We start from the raw sequence: 17,327 nt of genomic DNA on the forward strand, positions 1-17,327 counted from the left end.
ATCCCGGTTATAAGAATATTTTTCGTTGGCATGAAGGCTATTCCAATAAGCGGGTTCGACTGTATACTGTATACTCTATTGGCAACAACCGCGTTTTCGCAGATCAAAAAATGGTAATTTTTTGTAAACAAATTATATATCTCATAAACTACTCAATATTTATCAACCATTTTTTTTTCAGTTTATACTGATACGATAGCGCAACTTTTTATGCAAAACAAAATGTTTGATAGTCCTTATTTATAATGGAAATAATATTTTTTTGGAAACTTGTTTTTCAATTTTGATTTAAAATTATTTAAATAAATTAAGGGTCAAATTTAATTTGGTAAGTCTAATATAATAGATTGTTTCTTCAACTTTTCACGAAAAAATTGTAGAAACCTTAATATGAACATGAATTAGCGCAGCACTTAAAAAAGTAAATTTTGAGCAAAAACTACCCATTTATAATTATTTAAACAATGATCCCCTCATATGAATCATATACTTTCTTGATTATTTATTCATAGGAGAGTCAGACCAATAGGAAGCTACAGAAATCTGAATTAAATCGATAATTTTTGATAATTGCCCGTCGTTAAGTATATTACGTCAGATGCCCTTCGTTCCTACGAAAGAATACATTCAGTGACATTAATGACAATTAATGTTTTAAAAATAATTATAAAAGTGATGACTTTCATTCGTCAAATATTTATAAAAAAACTTTGTTTATAATTGTACTAACTTGTACTTACATAAATAAATTAAAATAAAATTTCGGTTTTGAACAGTTTTATTCATGAAATAATCGCAACAAATTGCACTCGAACTCTAAAATTAATATAGAATTTTAGAGCTCTTGTGCAATTACTACTGAAAATATCTTTTGTTTGGACCCAAACTTTGATAAAAAAATTATTCCAACCTGTACGGAATTACATTTTGATTTTATTTCATTTTATTGGGCTATAGTTCATCAAGCATCGGGTGGCGCTGACTTATTAATAGCTTAGCAGCTATTGATGAAGCTGAGAAAACCTGTGTTCCTCTTATTAATTCAGTCGGAAAAGTTTACACTATCGCTCACATTTAGCGAGGTATTGGGCGTGTGAACGATATAATACTTGCAATAATGCCTTTACAGGATGTGACGCGGTATTAGCTATCTACAAGACGGAGAAAATTACACCGTATAGAAAAGCGCAAGCTAACGACTCTCATCATAGAAAACTTCTAGTCTTCAATGACCCCAAAGCTGACCCAAGTGCAGTAGCTTACGCCGGAAAGCATTTCCTTTTTGAGATGTTTGATGCCAGGAACATGGAAGATCTAGATTATTTTCGCTACCAGTCTTACTTGAAGGCTATTGCAAAGCAGCCTATACATTCTCTGCTCAAGTTAGCTGCACTATTCCCCACTTCAGGAGCTTGCAGCCAGCATTAGTTAAGGACCTACCACCAAGTACAGCAGTGGCTAAATAAGAAGGAGAATCTGCTCGTGTGAGATTGGAAGAAGAATAACGAACACCTGACACCAATTACAACAGTACGTGCTGCAGCTCCCGAGGAATAACTTTCCCTCATAGTTTGTACATGCAAAGACGAATGCATGCGTGACTATGAGCGTCGAAAGAAGGGTCGTCTAAACTGTTCAAGCATATGTAGAAATTGCTTAGGCCTAGGATTTAATATTAAGGACACAACCGTCATAGACGAAAATGTACAAGACAAAAATGTTGTATTTTAAGAGGACTGAAACTGATGAATAAGTTTACTTGAAACTCATTGCATTATAATCATCACTATTATACAAGAAATATTTTGGGTATTTAAAATCATTTTGTTGGAATTTACTGTTGGCAAGATATTCATGATGCATTGTCCATAGAAAAAGTTCAGAGTGGGTTTCTACGTACCACAGATTTATATGGCCTAGGCCTGTAGAAGCCTCTTGAAGGTGTTGTGGTTGAAGTTCCTTCAAGGGCTTATTAGTAACATACCACCGGCAACTGAAATAGAAAATGATGTGTAGAAAATACAATCCTGTTAAAAAAATTAATTTCCTCAGTAATAATACATATTATTATAATTTGCCCTAACAATAAAAATATGGAAAACCTCCACTTTACACCATCCGTAATTCCGGAACAATTGATTTTAGAACGATTATTCCTTCGACCATTTTTGTTTAAAATTTAATGTAGAACATTTTTATATAGATTATTGTTCACGCTAAATCGCATATTATTATGTCATCATGTACTACCCAAATAAAGCCTTAAGTTACCTGTATAACATTTTTTCAGGTTTTTTCACTATTGACTGGCATGTACCTTCGCTTTTAACATATACTTTAATAAAAACATAATAAACTTCCTAGCAAACTCATGAATATTTTATTTTTTAGCGTTATTGGCGATAGCCGCTGCGGGCCTCTTTGCCTTACAAACCGACGACAGGGAACACAATGGATTCGAAATCACCCGAGGTCCTGCCTTTTACATTCAGGTTGGTTGGCAAATACTGACTCAATATTCTGATCTTCCTCTCAGAGGAGAGCAATACTCCTTAAAATCTTTACTTACTACTCCAGACAAATCTGTTTGCTTTTACTCTAAAGAGAATTAGATTTCTGTTTTATCTCGTGTTTCTCAAGTAAGGGGAATGTGTTTGCATTGGAAATGGGAAATGAGCAAACTCTAGGTACAATGTACAATACTACTAATATAAAAATATACTGGTGATATAACCCTATGTAACAGAATATTTTACGATAGGGATATTTTTGTAAACATGAGTACTAACAAGCTGAAAATGCGAGCATTATCATAACGAAAACTTTGTTTATTTACGTATTTTAATTCGTAATATGGAAAAATTGCTATTATGGAAAGTAGTTTAGAATTAATAATTATGTTTTAATGTGCAATTATATCATTCTAATTTAAATGTTATGAACTATAAAGGTAGTTTACTCTTGATCTAAATTTATATTTTTATATACCTCGTATAAAATTAATAAAACTTTATACATATAATATGTTGGTTGCATCATAAATCTTAGAACATGAATAGCTTTCTATGAAGAATTACTTTTCTTCGTCAAATTAAAAATAAAAGAGTTATAAATGAAAATGTTTGTATCCATAATTTGAGAAAAATCTTCAAATATTTTTTCCATTAGAATTACACATATCAGGCCATAATTTTTTATACCAAACAATATTATTTCATATACTGTCGGTTCGCTAAACTCAGACACAACTAGCAAGTGATTTTAGTCAATAATTTTGCCAATTCGGCAAAAAAAATAATTACTAAATAATTATTAATTTTGCCAATCTTGGCAAAATTCGCAAAAAAACAAAAACATTACCTACTAAATTCACTAGCCAGTTGTGTCGAGTTTAGCGAACCGACTATACAGGGTGTCCAGAAACTCTACCCACAAACCAAGACACACAAACCAAGACAGGACATTCCTCAGATAATTTTAAGAGAATTTAACCACATTCACCTAGTCCGAAAATGCTTCCTAAGGGAGCTAGAAATCTTTGAAGATGGCGTCTTGTAATTAGTTTTTCTTCAATACCTCCAGAACGCTTTTAGTTAGAAAAAACGAAAATTGGTACACATATTTATCTTCCAGAGATAAATCGATTCCATCTATGGTGACTTTGAGTGGTGGTTTTGGGTGGGGCAACGGTTATTTTATCGCATAACTTTTTTGTCTTTAACTTTTAAGCCCTTTTGATACTGGATTATTAAATTGTGAGGTATTCTAGTATTAAAAGGTACTCTTGCTTTAGGTCGGTAGGACACACAGTTTTCTAGAAAAATCGATTTAAAAATTTTTCGTTTCCTGAATTTGAAAAAAATTTTGAAAATGAAAAAAAAAACGGTGTATTTTACCAACTTCAAGCAAGAGTAACTTTTAATACTAGAATACTTCATAATTTAACCCGCGAGTAGTCGCGCGGTGAGATAGAATCTCAATTTTTATCCTTTTTCGCGATAACTTGATGAAAAATTTTGCATTTTGAAAAAATTTCGTAAGTGCCTCGAGGAAGGGTGTAGTAATGCGTAGAATTTTTTTTCTTCTTCTTTTTGTGGAATTTTGTGGCTTTGGGGAGAGCCAATTAGCTTTAACCCGCGAGTAGTCGCGCCGTTAGATAGAATCTCACATTTCATCTTTTTTCGTAATACAGTAAAACCTGTCAGTAGCGGCCACTAAAAATGAAAGAACTATTGGCCGATATAGAAAGGTGGCCGCTATTGCCAGTTTTTGTAGTCTACATATAATTGGTTTGGGAAATTTTTAAACTGGCCGTTAGGACAGGTGGCCGATGTTGGCAGGTAGCCTTTAACACGGGTTTTACTGTACAGTAAAATTTGTCAGTAACGGCCACTAAAAATGAAAGAACTATTGGCCGATATAGAAAGGTGGACGGTATTGCCAGTTTTTGTAGTCTACATATCGCACACCTAGATGTAAACTACTGTAACTCAAAATACCTTATTTTTCAGAAATTGACAAAAACTGATTTTAGCTAATGTAAGGTAGATATAAAAAAAAATTGATAGTATTATAAAGATAATGGTTTTTAGTCCGTACTTAAGGTACTCATTTTTTAATTAATGTGTTCAAATTTAAATAATATGGAGATTTTTAGTTACTCCAGTTTTATACTAGAAGTACGCACTATTTTTGCACAGTATCTCAAGTTAGTTTACTTTACTTGAACAAAAAAGAGTAACATTACTTTTTACTCTAACAAAATCTTCAAATTTCTTAGTATTTTGAGTATTTTCAGTTGGTCTTTCTTGTAATTATACTTACCGAATAATCTGAAGTACACTGATACTTATTTATGCCCTAGTGATGGAATGAAAACATAGGTGGTTAGTTTAAATCAAAAGTTATAATTTTGTCTTATTACAAAAGTTAACACAAATACATTAGCCTATTAATAATCTTAACTACTACATACTGTAAAATTATTTTATAGTTATTATTTATTTTACTTTTATAATGGATTTTTTTTTGTTTTACAAGATATTTTTATAATAACACTCGTAGTAAGATCTGGGTATAAGATTTTTTTCCACAAGTTCTTTGATATCCTTCTTTTTTGCATCTGACAAAGTATTTTTTACAGTATATGCCTTTATCAGTCCACTGGAAAAGTCAACATTAGTTTCCGCCATTTGTCTAGTGGATTTTTTTTTGTGTACAAAACATTTTTTAAAGTTTGTTTCCGCAAATGATGTTTTATAATAGAAAGTGTTAGGACTTTCCTGTTCCATTTTAAGAACTTTAATGTCATGCCACCTAACTTGATTGTTTTCTTCATCCAAATTGAAATTATTTCCCCAACTTTCCTGCAGCGATTTCAAATCATAAAACTGGTCATGTGTCAATTCATGCACTTTGTATGCAGGGCCAGTTTTTTGGCAGCCCTAATCAAAGTCGTATACTGCTGTGGGATGTAAATAGGACCTGACTTAAGTTGCCTTTTTACTTGCTTCTCGATCACACTGTGAACGTTGTCCCCTTCATTTTGCGAATGACCCCGTATTAAAAATTTGTGCGTTGGCATAAGCAGTCAATAAATACTTGTTCTTTTGCTGCCCACAGCAGTTATCTGAGTAAAATATCAGATCTATATCTTCATCGGAATGCTGATCTAACTGTGATTGAATAAAAGCCAATACACAACTACCGATTTCAACCGCTCCACGTTTCCCTTCCGTTTCATCCCAAAAATAACAGTCCACATTCTTTGCCTGTAAATCACTTATAGTGAAATTGAAACAATTAATTCTAGACTTGTAAAAGAATAGGGATACTTGCCCTTTAGGAATTTGCATTACTGCTTGGAGATCATAAACCACCACAATAGCATCAGTCTGCTTTATGCCATTCTCTTTTTCAATTCGGGCCAGTTCCTTTTCTGTTAAATGATTTTTATAGGCTTCCGAAATTTTGAGTTTACTTTCTTCATCTGCATTTTTGTAGTTTTCGCATAAGTCGCACAAATCTTTTTTCGGTCGATAGAAGCCAATGTTGAATTGAAAATTAAATATGCGCTGAAATGTCAAGCTTGTAGCGAATGGCATGTTACTTGCTTGGCGAAGTTCTTTATAATCGCGGTAAATATCTGATAAAGATCTGTCGCACTGAATGTATTCCCGTGAAGTTTGAGCACGGAGATAATGCGATTCAATCCTTGGAATAGTGTTGATAAATTGAACAACACTTTCAGTAATTACAGGGTCTATGGTGGGTTGATTTCCGTGCTTTCCTCTTTGTTCTCCTTCTATAAACCCACATTCTGTCTTTTTGGTAAGTGCTGTTTTAATTGCTTGATCACTTAAGTCAAGTGTGGCCTTAAAAAAGGTTTTACAGACACGAATTCGCGAGTTGTTCACTACAAAATGCTGAGTTTAGAGCCCGGTACTTAATCGTACTTACGTACCTATACTTGGGCTTTATTTCTTGTGAATGTCTCACTATAAACTCTCTCTGTCGCTGAAGGTCCCCAAGTCTCCAAAATGCATCAAACAATTTTTGGCGATCTGTGATTTCGAGTTTGGTACTGCAATTCCATCTGCATTTTTCTCCACAAGGCGGGCGAATTTGTCGTGCAGGAACTTGTTTCTTAGATTTAGATCTAGATTGGTAAGCTTTTCCCGAATTTCTAAGGCTCTTTGTGTAATTAATTTTCCACCCTTCTGGTTTTCTTAACCTCTTCTTTCCTTTCTTCTCTTCCTGGTCATGTGCCAAATCTTGAATTGCTCTTAACGTCGGACCATCGCAGATATTGGTTGCATCTTGTAGTATGTGACTAGTAGTATTATCATCACTATCAGAAGAAGAGCTACTACTAAAGCTGGAAGAAGTAGTCAAACTCGATGAAGAGGAACAGCTACGAGATCGCGTTGTTTGTAATTGAGGTAAATCAGCTTCACGATAATTGTAGTTCGGATCAGCGTCTGAGTCGTCTACATCACTTTCGTTACTATGGATCGGTGAGACATAGTAATGCTTTGGAATTTTTTTATAGCGTTTGTCACATGAATATTGCTAGTTGGATTGTGAATAGGCAGTACCATTGTATCCAAAACAGGAACAGGGGAAGACTCGCTAATAATCGGAGACACATCGTTAGCTTTTTTTGAAGAGTTTGTCACATCCTGTACGTCAGTTGAAATACATTGAGTAGGTAAATCAATTCTATACATACCAGGAACAGAAAATACAGATTCAGTTATGACCGGAGGGTCAGCATCAGTTAACATTGGATTTATATTCTCTTCATTGTTGACTTGGCTGCTTACTGGTATATGCAGAACAGATGCACGCTGTTGTTCTGCTTCTTTTTTCAAAATTTCTAATATTTTGCTTCCACGGCCTGTCATTTTCCTAAAAAACAGAAAAGTTGATTGATATTACCAAAATATTCATGTAAAGTAGTGCAACTCAAAAAACATTATTTTGTCACAAAGTTATTTATGCATCTTTCGTAGGGTCAAAGCTATAGTTCAAAATGTCACAATTAATTTCTTTGGATTGCGAAAATTGACATACTTCAAAAGACTAACTGAATAAATAAAGGAAAAATTTTATTCATCTAAACTACTGTAACTCTGAAAGCAATAATTTTTTCACGATAAGTAAAGTAATTTGAAATATCTCAAAAAAATTTATCATATATTTTCACCAAAATCAGTACAACTTAAAATAATATCAAATGCCTGGGAAAGCCCCAAAAGTGTTGCAAAAGAAACTTGGTCCATAATAAACGATCTTCGAAATAAAACCCACACTGCTCAAACATTTTCCGTTCCAGACCCTGAAAATCTAAATGAATACTTTGTTAATGTGAGTAAAAATATTACATCAACTATTTTGCCACAACAAGATCCCATTTCATATCTCCCTAATTCAAGAAAGGTCTCGAATTCATTCTTTATAAAACCAGTCGTTAAATCTGAACTAATCCAAACAATTAATAGTATCAAAAGCAAATCTTCCTGTAGTACTGATGGTCTATCGATCAAAATTTTTTCTAATCTTCCAGAAAATGTGTTAGAAGTCCTCATCTCACTAATTAATGATTCTTTTGAGAAAGGTAAATTTCCAGAGTGCCTGAAGACAGCCATCATTATTCCTCTTCATAAGGGTGGTGAAATATCTAATACCTGCAATTATAGACCTATTGCACTACTACCGGTACTCTCCAAAATTATTGAGAGACTCATAAAAGCCCGACTTATGTCCTTTCTAGTTGAAAACAACATTTTATCACAAAATCAGTTCGGCTTTTTAAATAATAAATGCACCACTGAGGCCATGTTTTCTGTACTACATGAGGTATATCAAGCACTGAACAATAATCTTTGCACTGCCACCGTTTTTTGTGACTATGCCAAAGCTTTTGATTGTGTAAATCACAACATTTTGATAAAAAAACTAGATTTCTATGGAATTCGAGGTATTTCTTTGAACTGGTTCCAATCTTACTTGGAAGATAGGAAACAACTGGTTAGAGCAAATGATAAAGACTCTAGTCTCAAAAATATTGTATGTGGGGTACCTCAAGGTTCAGTATTGGGTCCTCTACTTTTCCTTATCTTTACTAATGACATCACTAATTTAAAAATCGATGGAAACATCTTTCTTTTTGCTGATGATACCAGTATCACTTGGAGCAACTCAAATATTGCAACTCTTCATGCTACAATAACTTCTGATCTACTTACAATAAAAACCTGGTCTGACTCAAATTTACTCTCGTTTAACGTAGATAAAACAGTAGCATTGTCTTATAAAGGAGCTCTTCAACCCTTACCTCTTAATAACAGCCAGATCAGTACCGTTGATTCTGTAAAATTTCTTGGCATTTTTTTAGACAGCAACCTTAAACGGTCCCTCCATATCGATTTGTTACGGAAGAAACTCTCTTCAGCCTGCTATGCTATAAGATCTGTTTCGAATGAACTCAATTTAGCATCTTCCAAAATAACATATTTTTCTTTGTTCGAGTCACATCTTCGTTATGGTCTTCCTTTTTGGGGTTCTGGTACAGCTGCCCAATTTGATGTTATTTTCAAATTACAAAAAAGAGCTATAAGATATCTGTTTGGCCTCAGAAGAACAACACACTGCAGAAGTTACTTCAAAGATCACGGAATTTTAACCCTTCCATCTTTGTATATTTTAGAAACTGTTTGCTTAATTCGTAAACATCTACATGTCTTTCCACCAAGACCTAATCATCACTACTTCACGAGAAATTCTACGTTTGACGTCTATTTGCCGACCCCGTCCTCGGAGTTAGTAAAGAAATCGATATTATATTCCGCAAAAAAAATGTACAACCATCTCCCCCTACAACTAAAATCTGCACCATCTTTTCCCAAATTCCGTAAACTGACAAAAGCCTACCTGTCTGAAAGACCATATTATTCAGTAGAAGATTATTTTAGTCAATAACTAAGAAATTACAGTACCCTTTGCACAAGTAGTATTTTTATTATTTTTTTATCTATATTTGGGTGTCATATTCAGCAGCTTAACTTTTTAACTTTTAAACCTTTTTTTATTAATTATTAGGTAGACTATGGATTTGCAATTTATTTAAATTTTTGCAATTGATTATTTCTGTTTTAACTTCGATTTATTTATTTATTTTATTTAACTTATTGACGATTTATGTAATTTTAGTAAATTGGATTGTTACTGTTTTGTTTTTTTTTACTATTTATAAGCTTTGTCGATAAAATTGTAAAATTTTTCATGGCAATAAAGCATATTTCTATTCTAAATCACTATTTAAATCGCCAAAGAAATGTTCATGTAAACTACATTAACTTGAAATAGAAAATGTTACTTACCACATATTTTTCACGTAAAGTGTTGTAACTCAAATTCAGCGAGTTTACTATCGACATCCACTTACGGTGACTGGAGGATAACTGAAAATGGCGTAGTAATACTCGAACCGCCCGGTTTAAAATCTTTCAACTAAAGTGACGTTTAGCGTCATCTCTCGGAAACTATTCAAGGTATTGTTACGTGGGTTTTATTTACGTATAGATCTTCAGGTCAAGAATTTGAAAATTTTGTTAAGTCGAAATGGTCAAATTGTGAGTTAACGCAGTTTACATCTAGGAGTGCGATATAATTGGTTTGGAAATTTTTAAACTGGCCGTTAGGACAGGTGGCCGATGTTGGTAGGTGGCCGTTAACACAGGTTTTTTTAATAAAATTGTTAGAAATATTTATTTTCAATATAAAAAGTAGATAAAATAGTACAAAATAAAAATTTGTTTTAAATTCGTAATTTGAGATAAAATCTCACACGCGACTATCGACGTTACAGAAGTGAGCGCGACTACTCCCGGGTTAATAATTTAGTGTCAAAAATCCTTAAAAATTAAAGACAAAAAAGGTATGCTATAAAATAACCGTCGATCTACCCAAAACGGACGCATATGACCGGTACTAGAAATTCACAATTAATAAAATCGATTCATCTCTGGAATATAAATAAATGTACCAATGTTGGTTTTTCTAAATAGTTTTTTTTTATTGAAATTTTTTTTGATATTCAAACAACGAAAAATTTTCAAATCGATTTTTCTAGAAAACGGTGTATCCTATCGACTTAAAGTAAGAGTACCTTTTAGTACTATAATACCTTTCATTTTAATAATCCAGACTCAAAAGTGCTTAAAAATTGAAAACAAAAAAGTTATGCGATAATAAAACTGATGCCCTACCCAAACGGACGCCTATGACCGGTACTAGAAATTTGCAATTATTGAAATCGATTTATCCCTGGAAGATAAATACGTGTACCAATTTTCGTTCTTCTAAATGGAAGCGTTCTGGAGATATTTAAGATAAACTAATTACCAGACGCCATCTTCAAATAGCTCTGGCTCCTTTAGGAAGCATTTTCGGACTAGATGAATTGGGTTAAATTGTCTTAAAATTCTCTGAGGAACTTCGTTTTCGTCGGTAGAGTTTCTGAACACCCTGTATTTTAATTTCATGACAAATGGAACAGTCCATTTATCATAAACTCGTCATTTATCATAAACTTTATACTCGTAAATATATACCTACTTAATAAATTATTGCTTTTAAAATATACTCAAATTGTATTTTTGAACATCTTATTTGTTTTATATAATAATTAAATTCACTATCAAATGTCATTGATGTTTTATTAATACTTAATTTAAAATTTAGTTTGACATTCACGAAGTGTCAAATTCAAATGTAAATAAACTATGCTTTGCTGAACATATTGAGATTAAATAAATTAATTTTTTTATAGTCACACAAAAATACGACAGCGCTTGTTCAATTCTGGAAGAGAAATGTCAAACATTTGTAAAACTACTAGATAATTATTACTAGTCTACTCGTAACTTATTGAGTTTTATGTTTAGCTTTTTGAAAAGTAGCCTACTTCCTAATCAACCATTTGAGCTGACGTTTAGTGCGTCGTCGGTAGGAAATAACCGGATTGTGACGTCACATTTTAGACTTTGAGGTCGATTATCTCGAAGACGGTTAGAGATATCGAAATGCCGTTTTCAGATTTGGATTCAGAAGGCAAAACTACATAAGAATCCATTGATACACCTGCTCTAAGTATTCCAGGAGCGGCAACGCAATAGCACAGAGATTTTTGCAAATTTATAAACGAAAAGTTTTCGTTGAAAATTGTACTTTGAGACAAAGCATAGGTATACAATGATAAGAATAGAATAGAAAATTTGTATTAACCATTTTCGAATAAAAGATTACTTAGATAATGAATTTAGAGTTTCTTTAAATAACTGTGTCTGCAATGTCATAAAAACATTATGTATATATAGGAATTACAAAGTTAGAAATAGTAATGAATTTAGAGTTTCTTTAAATAACTGTGTCTGCAATGTCATAAAAACATTATGTATAAGTCGAACCCGCTTATTGGAATAGCCTTCGTGACAAGCAAAATTATTCCTATAACCAAGATATTCTAATAACCGATCGTTAGTGGCTAGTAAAAAGGTATCGGGGTCACAAATTTTTATTCCTTAAACCGGGATATTCCTATAAGCGGTATTCTAATAAGCGGGTTCGACTGTATATAGGAATTACAAAGTTAGAAATACATAGGTTAACTTAAAATTTGGATGCTTGCTAATAGTCCAATCAACAGCCATTTTTTCGTGGAACTTTGAGAACCAGGGTCGATTTCCTTGAAAATTTGGATTTAGGTTGTAATGATAACGTTTGTCAAAATCTACCCTATGCCGAACCGCGCTTATGCCCTGGGGGTGAAAACAACCCATCTAGGGGTTTAAAAATTTTTCAATCAAAATATCAATGGAAGTCGATAGACTGACCAATTCTGAGTAAATTTGATTCTATAGGTAAGTTTTTTTTGCAAAGTTGATAGTTTATAAGCTATTGGCGATTGAAACTATGCATTTTTCATTGAAAACTCACGTTTTATAACCGTTTTTCATGAGCAACTTAAAAAAATTAAATTTTATAGAAGTTATTAAGAATAAAATTGTAGCTAATAAAAAAATAAAGAGACCTGCGTCGGATAGACGTTTGTAAACCCAATAAAGATTGAGTTATTGCTCTTTAAAGGATGGTTATTTTCGAAGAACATCGTAATTGAGAACCTTCAATCTCAAATAACTCGAATGTGGTGCAATTTTTTGGAAAAACTTAGAAAATATATTTTAACCCGGGAACAGTCGTCCTCTATTCTGTCACGGAATTGGTCGCGCGTTAGATTTTGCCTAACAATACGAATTTGAACGCGAATTTACAACAAATCTTTATGTTATAGTATTTTTATTTAATTTTAATGTTAGAAATATTATTTCTAACAATTATTAAAGCTAATTGATTCTCACCAAAGCCATAAAAAAAAAGAAAAAAATAATAAACCTACGCATTACTACACCCTTCCTCGAGGCACTTACGAGTGGAAAGTGATGTTGCAAAATTGTTCATCAAATTATCACGAAAAAGGATCAAATGTTAGATTTTTCTAACGGCGCGACTGCTCGCGGGTTAAAGCCCATTAGCAAGCTTCAAATGAGCTCTAACAAAAGCTTTTTGCATAAGAACTGACTTATTTTATGACGAAAATACAGTCGCTCTGTGCTATTTTCTTTTTGAAATGTAAAAAATTAAACCCTCGTCATTACAAACCTAATCGAAGCAGGGCCTATTTTACCACTAGGCCCATGAGGCTCCTGCCTAGGGCCCGCATTTTAATGGGGCCCGAAAATAACACTGAAAGAAAATTTTTATTAAAAAAACAAAAATAAATTTTCAAAATTATTTCATTTTACGAACAGGAAATGATAAATGATAACAAATTGGGGTAGAGTGATATTTAAAAACCATAAACCAACATAAACCATTCTTATCATAAAACTGCAATAAGAGTAGGTAGATTGCCTTGTCGGCATAACAATAAGCAAAATTTAGACACCACTCCGAAGGATTACCAAGAGGTAGGATTAACAAGAGGTATCGTCACGTATCGTCATAATATTTATTCAAAATGCACTTTTAAATTAATTATTTAGTTTGATGATTGATGACGTTTTCTTGTTCTTGCAAAGATAAGATATTACTTGCTTGTACATATTAGTTTTCAGTCCTGTGCTTTTTAAGTTAATTGAAAGTTCAGCTAATCTATTCATTAATCATTAGTCGTTTTATTAAATTCCTTTAAACACTCATTATTCTTAACTGAGTAATCGTTTCATTATTATCATGAGTTAGAAACATTTAAGTGGCAGCGAAATTAAAAGAACAGGAACAGCAGGCCCCAAAAGATGCCATATTATCACATTTTACATCTCAAAACAATGCACAAAGAGGAAGTTCGTCCTCACATCCTGTTCTTCTGCTTCTTCTAATTTACTACAGCCCAAATTGAGCCTTGGTCTCTTTTATTTTTGGCCTTCACCCTTGTTTATCTGTGGCTGCTCTTCTCCATACATGGACTATTAGAAATGCTTGTGCATCACTGCTTACTGTGTCTTCCCTCACTTTCTTGGCTTTCCAACCGGTCTCTTTCCCTGCATCGTAGCGTTCATTGCTATTTTTGGTGGCGTATCCTTTCCCATTCTTATCACATGGCCGGACAATTGCAATCTTTGTATTCTAATGAAGTCTGACAGGAGTGTTTCCTTATAAAGTTGATGAAGCTCGTTGTTGCATCGAATATTCTGAAGATTCCGTTTTCCCTCACAGGTCCTAGTATTCTTCTCAGTACTTTCCTTTCGAATATGTCGAGTTTGTTTTTTGATGTTTCTTTCAGGACCCATGCTTCACTGCCATCCACCCATATTGGTCGAATTAATATTTTATAGATTCTCATTTTTGTATTTCGGTGGACACTTTTAGACGGAAATATATGGGAGAGGGCAAAATAAGCTGTTTACCTACGTTATTTTCTTCCGTATTTTTTCTCCATCTTCTGATACGTCGGCATATACAGGGTGTCCAGAAACTCTACCCACAAACGAAGACAGGAGATCCTTCAGATAATTTTAAGTTAATTTAACCCAATTCACTTAGTCCGAAAATGCTTCCTAAGGGAGCTAGAGCTCTTTGAAGATGGCGTCTTGTAATTAGTTTTTCCTAAATACCTCCAGAACGCTTCCATTTAGAAAAACAAAAGTTGGTACGCGTATTTATCTTCAAGATACAAATATAATCCATCCATTACAAATTTCTAGTACCGATCATAGGCGTCCGTTTTGGGTAGGGCAACTGTTATTTGATCACATACCTTTTTTATCTTTATCTTTTATGCATTTCTGACATTGGATTATTAAATTATGGAGTATTCTAGTACTAAAAGGTACTCTTGTTTTAAATCCGTAGGACACACCGTTTTCTAGAAAAATCGATTTGAAAATTTTTCGCTCTTTGAATAAAAAAAATTTTTTTCAAAAAAAAAACTGTTTCGAAAGACCAAAACTGGTACATTTATTTATATTTCAGAGATAAATCGATTTCATTAATTGCGAATTTCTAGTACTGGTCATAGGCGTCCGTTTTGGGTAGGTCAACAGTTATTTTATAGCATAACTTTTTTATCTTGAATTTTTGAGCATTTTTGACACTAGATTATTAAATTATGAGGTATTCGAGTACTAAAAGTTACTCTTACTTTATGTTGGTAAAATACTTCGTTTTTTGTTGAAAAGTTCTTTTCATTTTTTTTTCAAATTCCAAAAATGAAAAATTTCAAATCGATTTTTCTAGAAAACGGTGTGTCCTACCGACTTAAAGCAAGAGTACCTTTTAGTACTAGAATACCTCACAATTTAATAATACGGTGTCAAAAATGCATAAAAGTTAAGAACAAAAAAGTTATGCGTTAAAATACCCGTTGCTCTACCCAAAACTGACGCCCATGACCGGTACTAGAATCTTACGATAAATGAAATCGATTCATCTCTGAAAACTAAATACGCATACCAATTTTCGTTTTTCTAAATCTAAGCGTTCTGGAGGTATTTAAGAAAAACTAATTTCATGACGCCATATTCAAAGAGCTCTAGCTCCCTTAAGAAGCATTTTCGGACTAGGTGAATTGGGTTAAATTGTCTTAAAATTATCTGAGGAATCTCCTGTCTTCGTTTGTCGGTAAAGTTTCTGGACACCCTGTATTTCTACTCCAAGGTATGTAAACTTTCCAACCATTTCAATGTCATCTTTATGTATAATGTTTTGTGGGACTATATTTCTTCTCGTTTGTATCATTGTTTTTGTTTTTTTCTGTGTTAATTTCCAGACCTAGCCTTTTTGGTTGCGCTTTTAACTCTGTGTGTGTATTCTGTGCTCCTGTTGATGTTTTACTCATAATATTAATATAATCGGCATAGGCGGTCAGTTGAACGGTTCTGTTGATCAGTAGGTTTACTCGTCCAGTTTGCATTTGCCTAACCGCATACTCCAGCTGATTGATCTTATACAACTGGTTGAAAACGAAAATCAAATATTTGTTCTGCAATTAAACATATCAAAGACAAAGATCATAATAGTGGATAGACTACATAACAATCATCCACATATAACCACAATTGATCGGTTTGAGGTTGTGAGCTCATACTTATATCTGGGATCATTAATCACAAACACAGGGTCACTACAGGAAGAAATAAAACGTAGTTGTGATCTAGCAAAAATCGCCACAGCAAAAATGACCACAATATGGAAGGACTGTCAAATTTCAAGAGCGTTAAAGATGAGGTTGATCAACTGCTTAATATTCCCAATACTGACTTACGGATGTAAATCTTGGACCCTAAAAAATTCGGAAAGAAGAAAGATAGACGCCACTGAAATGTTCTGTTGGAGACGAATGCTACGAATTCCTTGGACCGACCATAGAACAAATAATTCGATTTTAAGAGAGCTAAAAGTTAGCCAACGGCTCTCCAGTAAAGTCCATCTCCAACAATTAAAATACTTTGGACATGTTATGAGAGCCAACACAGAAAACATGGAAAGACTCATTATACAAGGAAAGGTGGAAGGCCAAAGATCACGAGGAAGATCCCCAACAAGATGGATCGATCAAATTACAAGAATATGTAAAAGACCTATGCGTGAGTTAAAAGAAATGACCAGAGACAGAGATCTTTGGAGACGGACAATACACGACATCCGTCGACCACTACACTCCCTCCGGGGGGTCAGGATTGAAGAGAGAGATATTAAAGTGCCAGGTTAAACAATGTTGGGGCCAGTCCATCTCCCTGCTTCAGTCACTGCAAAATTGTGAAAAAGTCTCTCCGGTGGTTTTGTACCCGTAGACATGCCTGAGTTTCATCCATTGTGGGTTTAATGAGTCTAATTAGCTTGTATAGTATTACCAAATTCAGCCAATATATGTATAGTATAGTCTCTTCCTTTTGACTCAATCGTATGCCTGTTTGAAGCCTACAAACACGTTGTGAACATCAATGTCGTATTCCCATGATTTGCTCAAGACCTGCTTGACTGTAAATAGTTGGTCCATTGTCGATCTTCCCCGTCTGAAGCCGGTCTGATACTCTCCAATAGTCTCCAATAATATTTTCTGCTAGTGATTGGAGCCGCTGGTTTATAAAATACTTACGTGAGGACTTTATACATAGGTACATATTATACAGGGTGTAACAAAAATACAGGTCATAAATTTAGTCACATATTCTGGGATCAAAAATAGTTCGATTGAACCTAACTTACCTTAGTACAAATGTGCACATAAAAAAAGTTACAGCCCTTTGAAGTTACAAAATGAA

At 33.5% G+C, this 17,327-nt stretch overlaps 1 protein-coding gene across 1 annotated transcript in view; it reads left to right on the top strand.

Annotated features, from left to right (window-relative positions):
* LOC126885092 (uncharacterized) overlaps positions 1 to 17,327 on the top strand; it is a 644,223-nt gene that overhangs the window by 563,038 nt on the left and 63,858 nt on the right. The window contains exon 4 of the mRNA XM_050651515.1: positions 2,392 to 2,492. Coding sequence (XP_050507472.1) covers positions 2,392 to 2,492 — 101 coding nt within the window. The remainder of the gene's footprint in view (positions 1 to 2,391; positions 2,493 to 17,327) is intronic.

Source organism: Diabrotica virgifera, chromosome 5 (assembly GCF_917563875.1).
Source record: "Diabrotica virgifera virgifera chromosome 5, PGI_DIABVI_V3a".
NCBI classification, from domain to species: Eukaryota; Metazoa; Arthropoda; class Insecta; order Coleoptera; family Chrysomelidae; genus Diabrotica; species Diabrotica virgifera.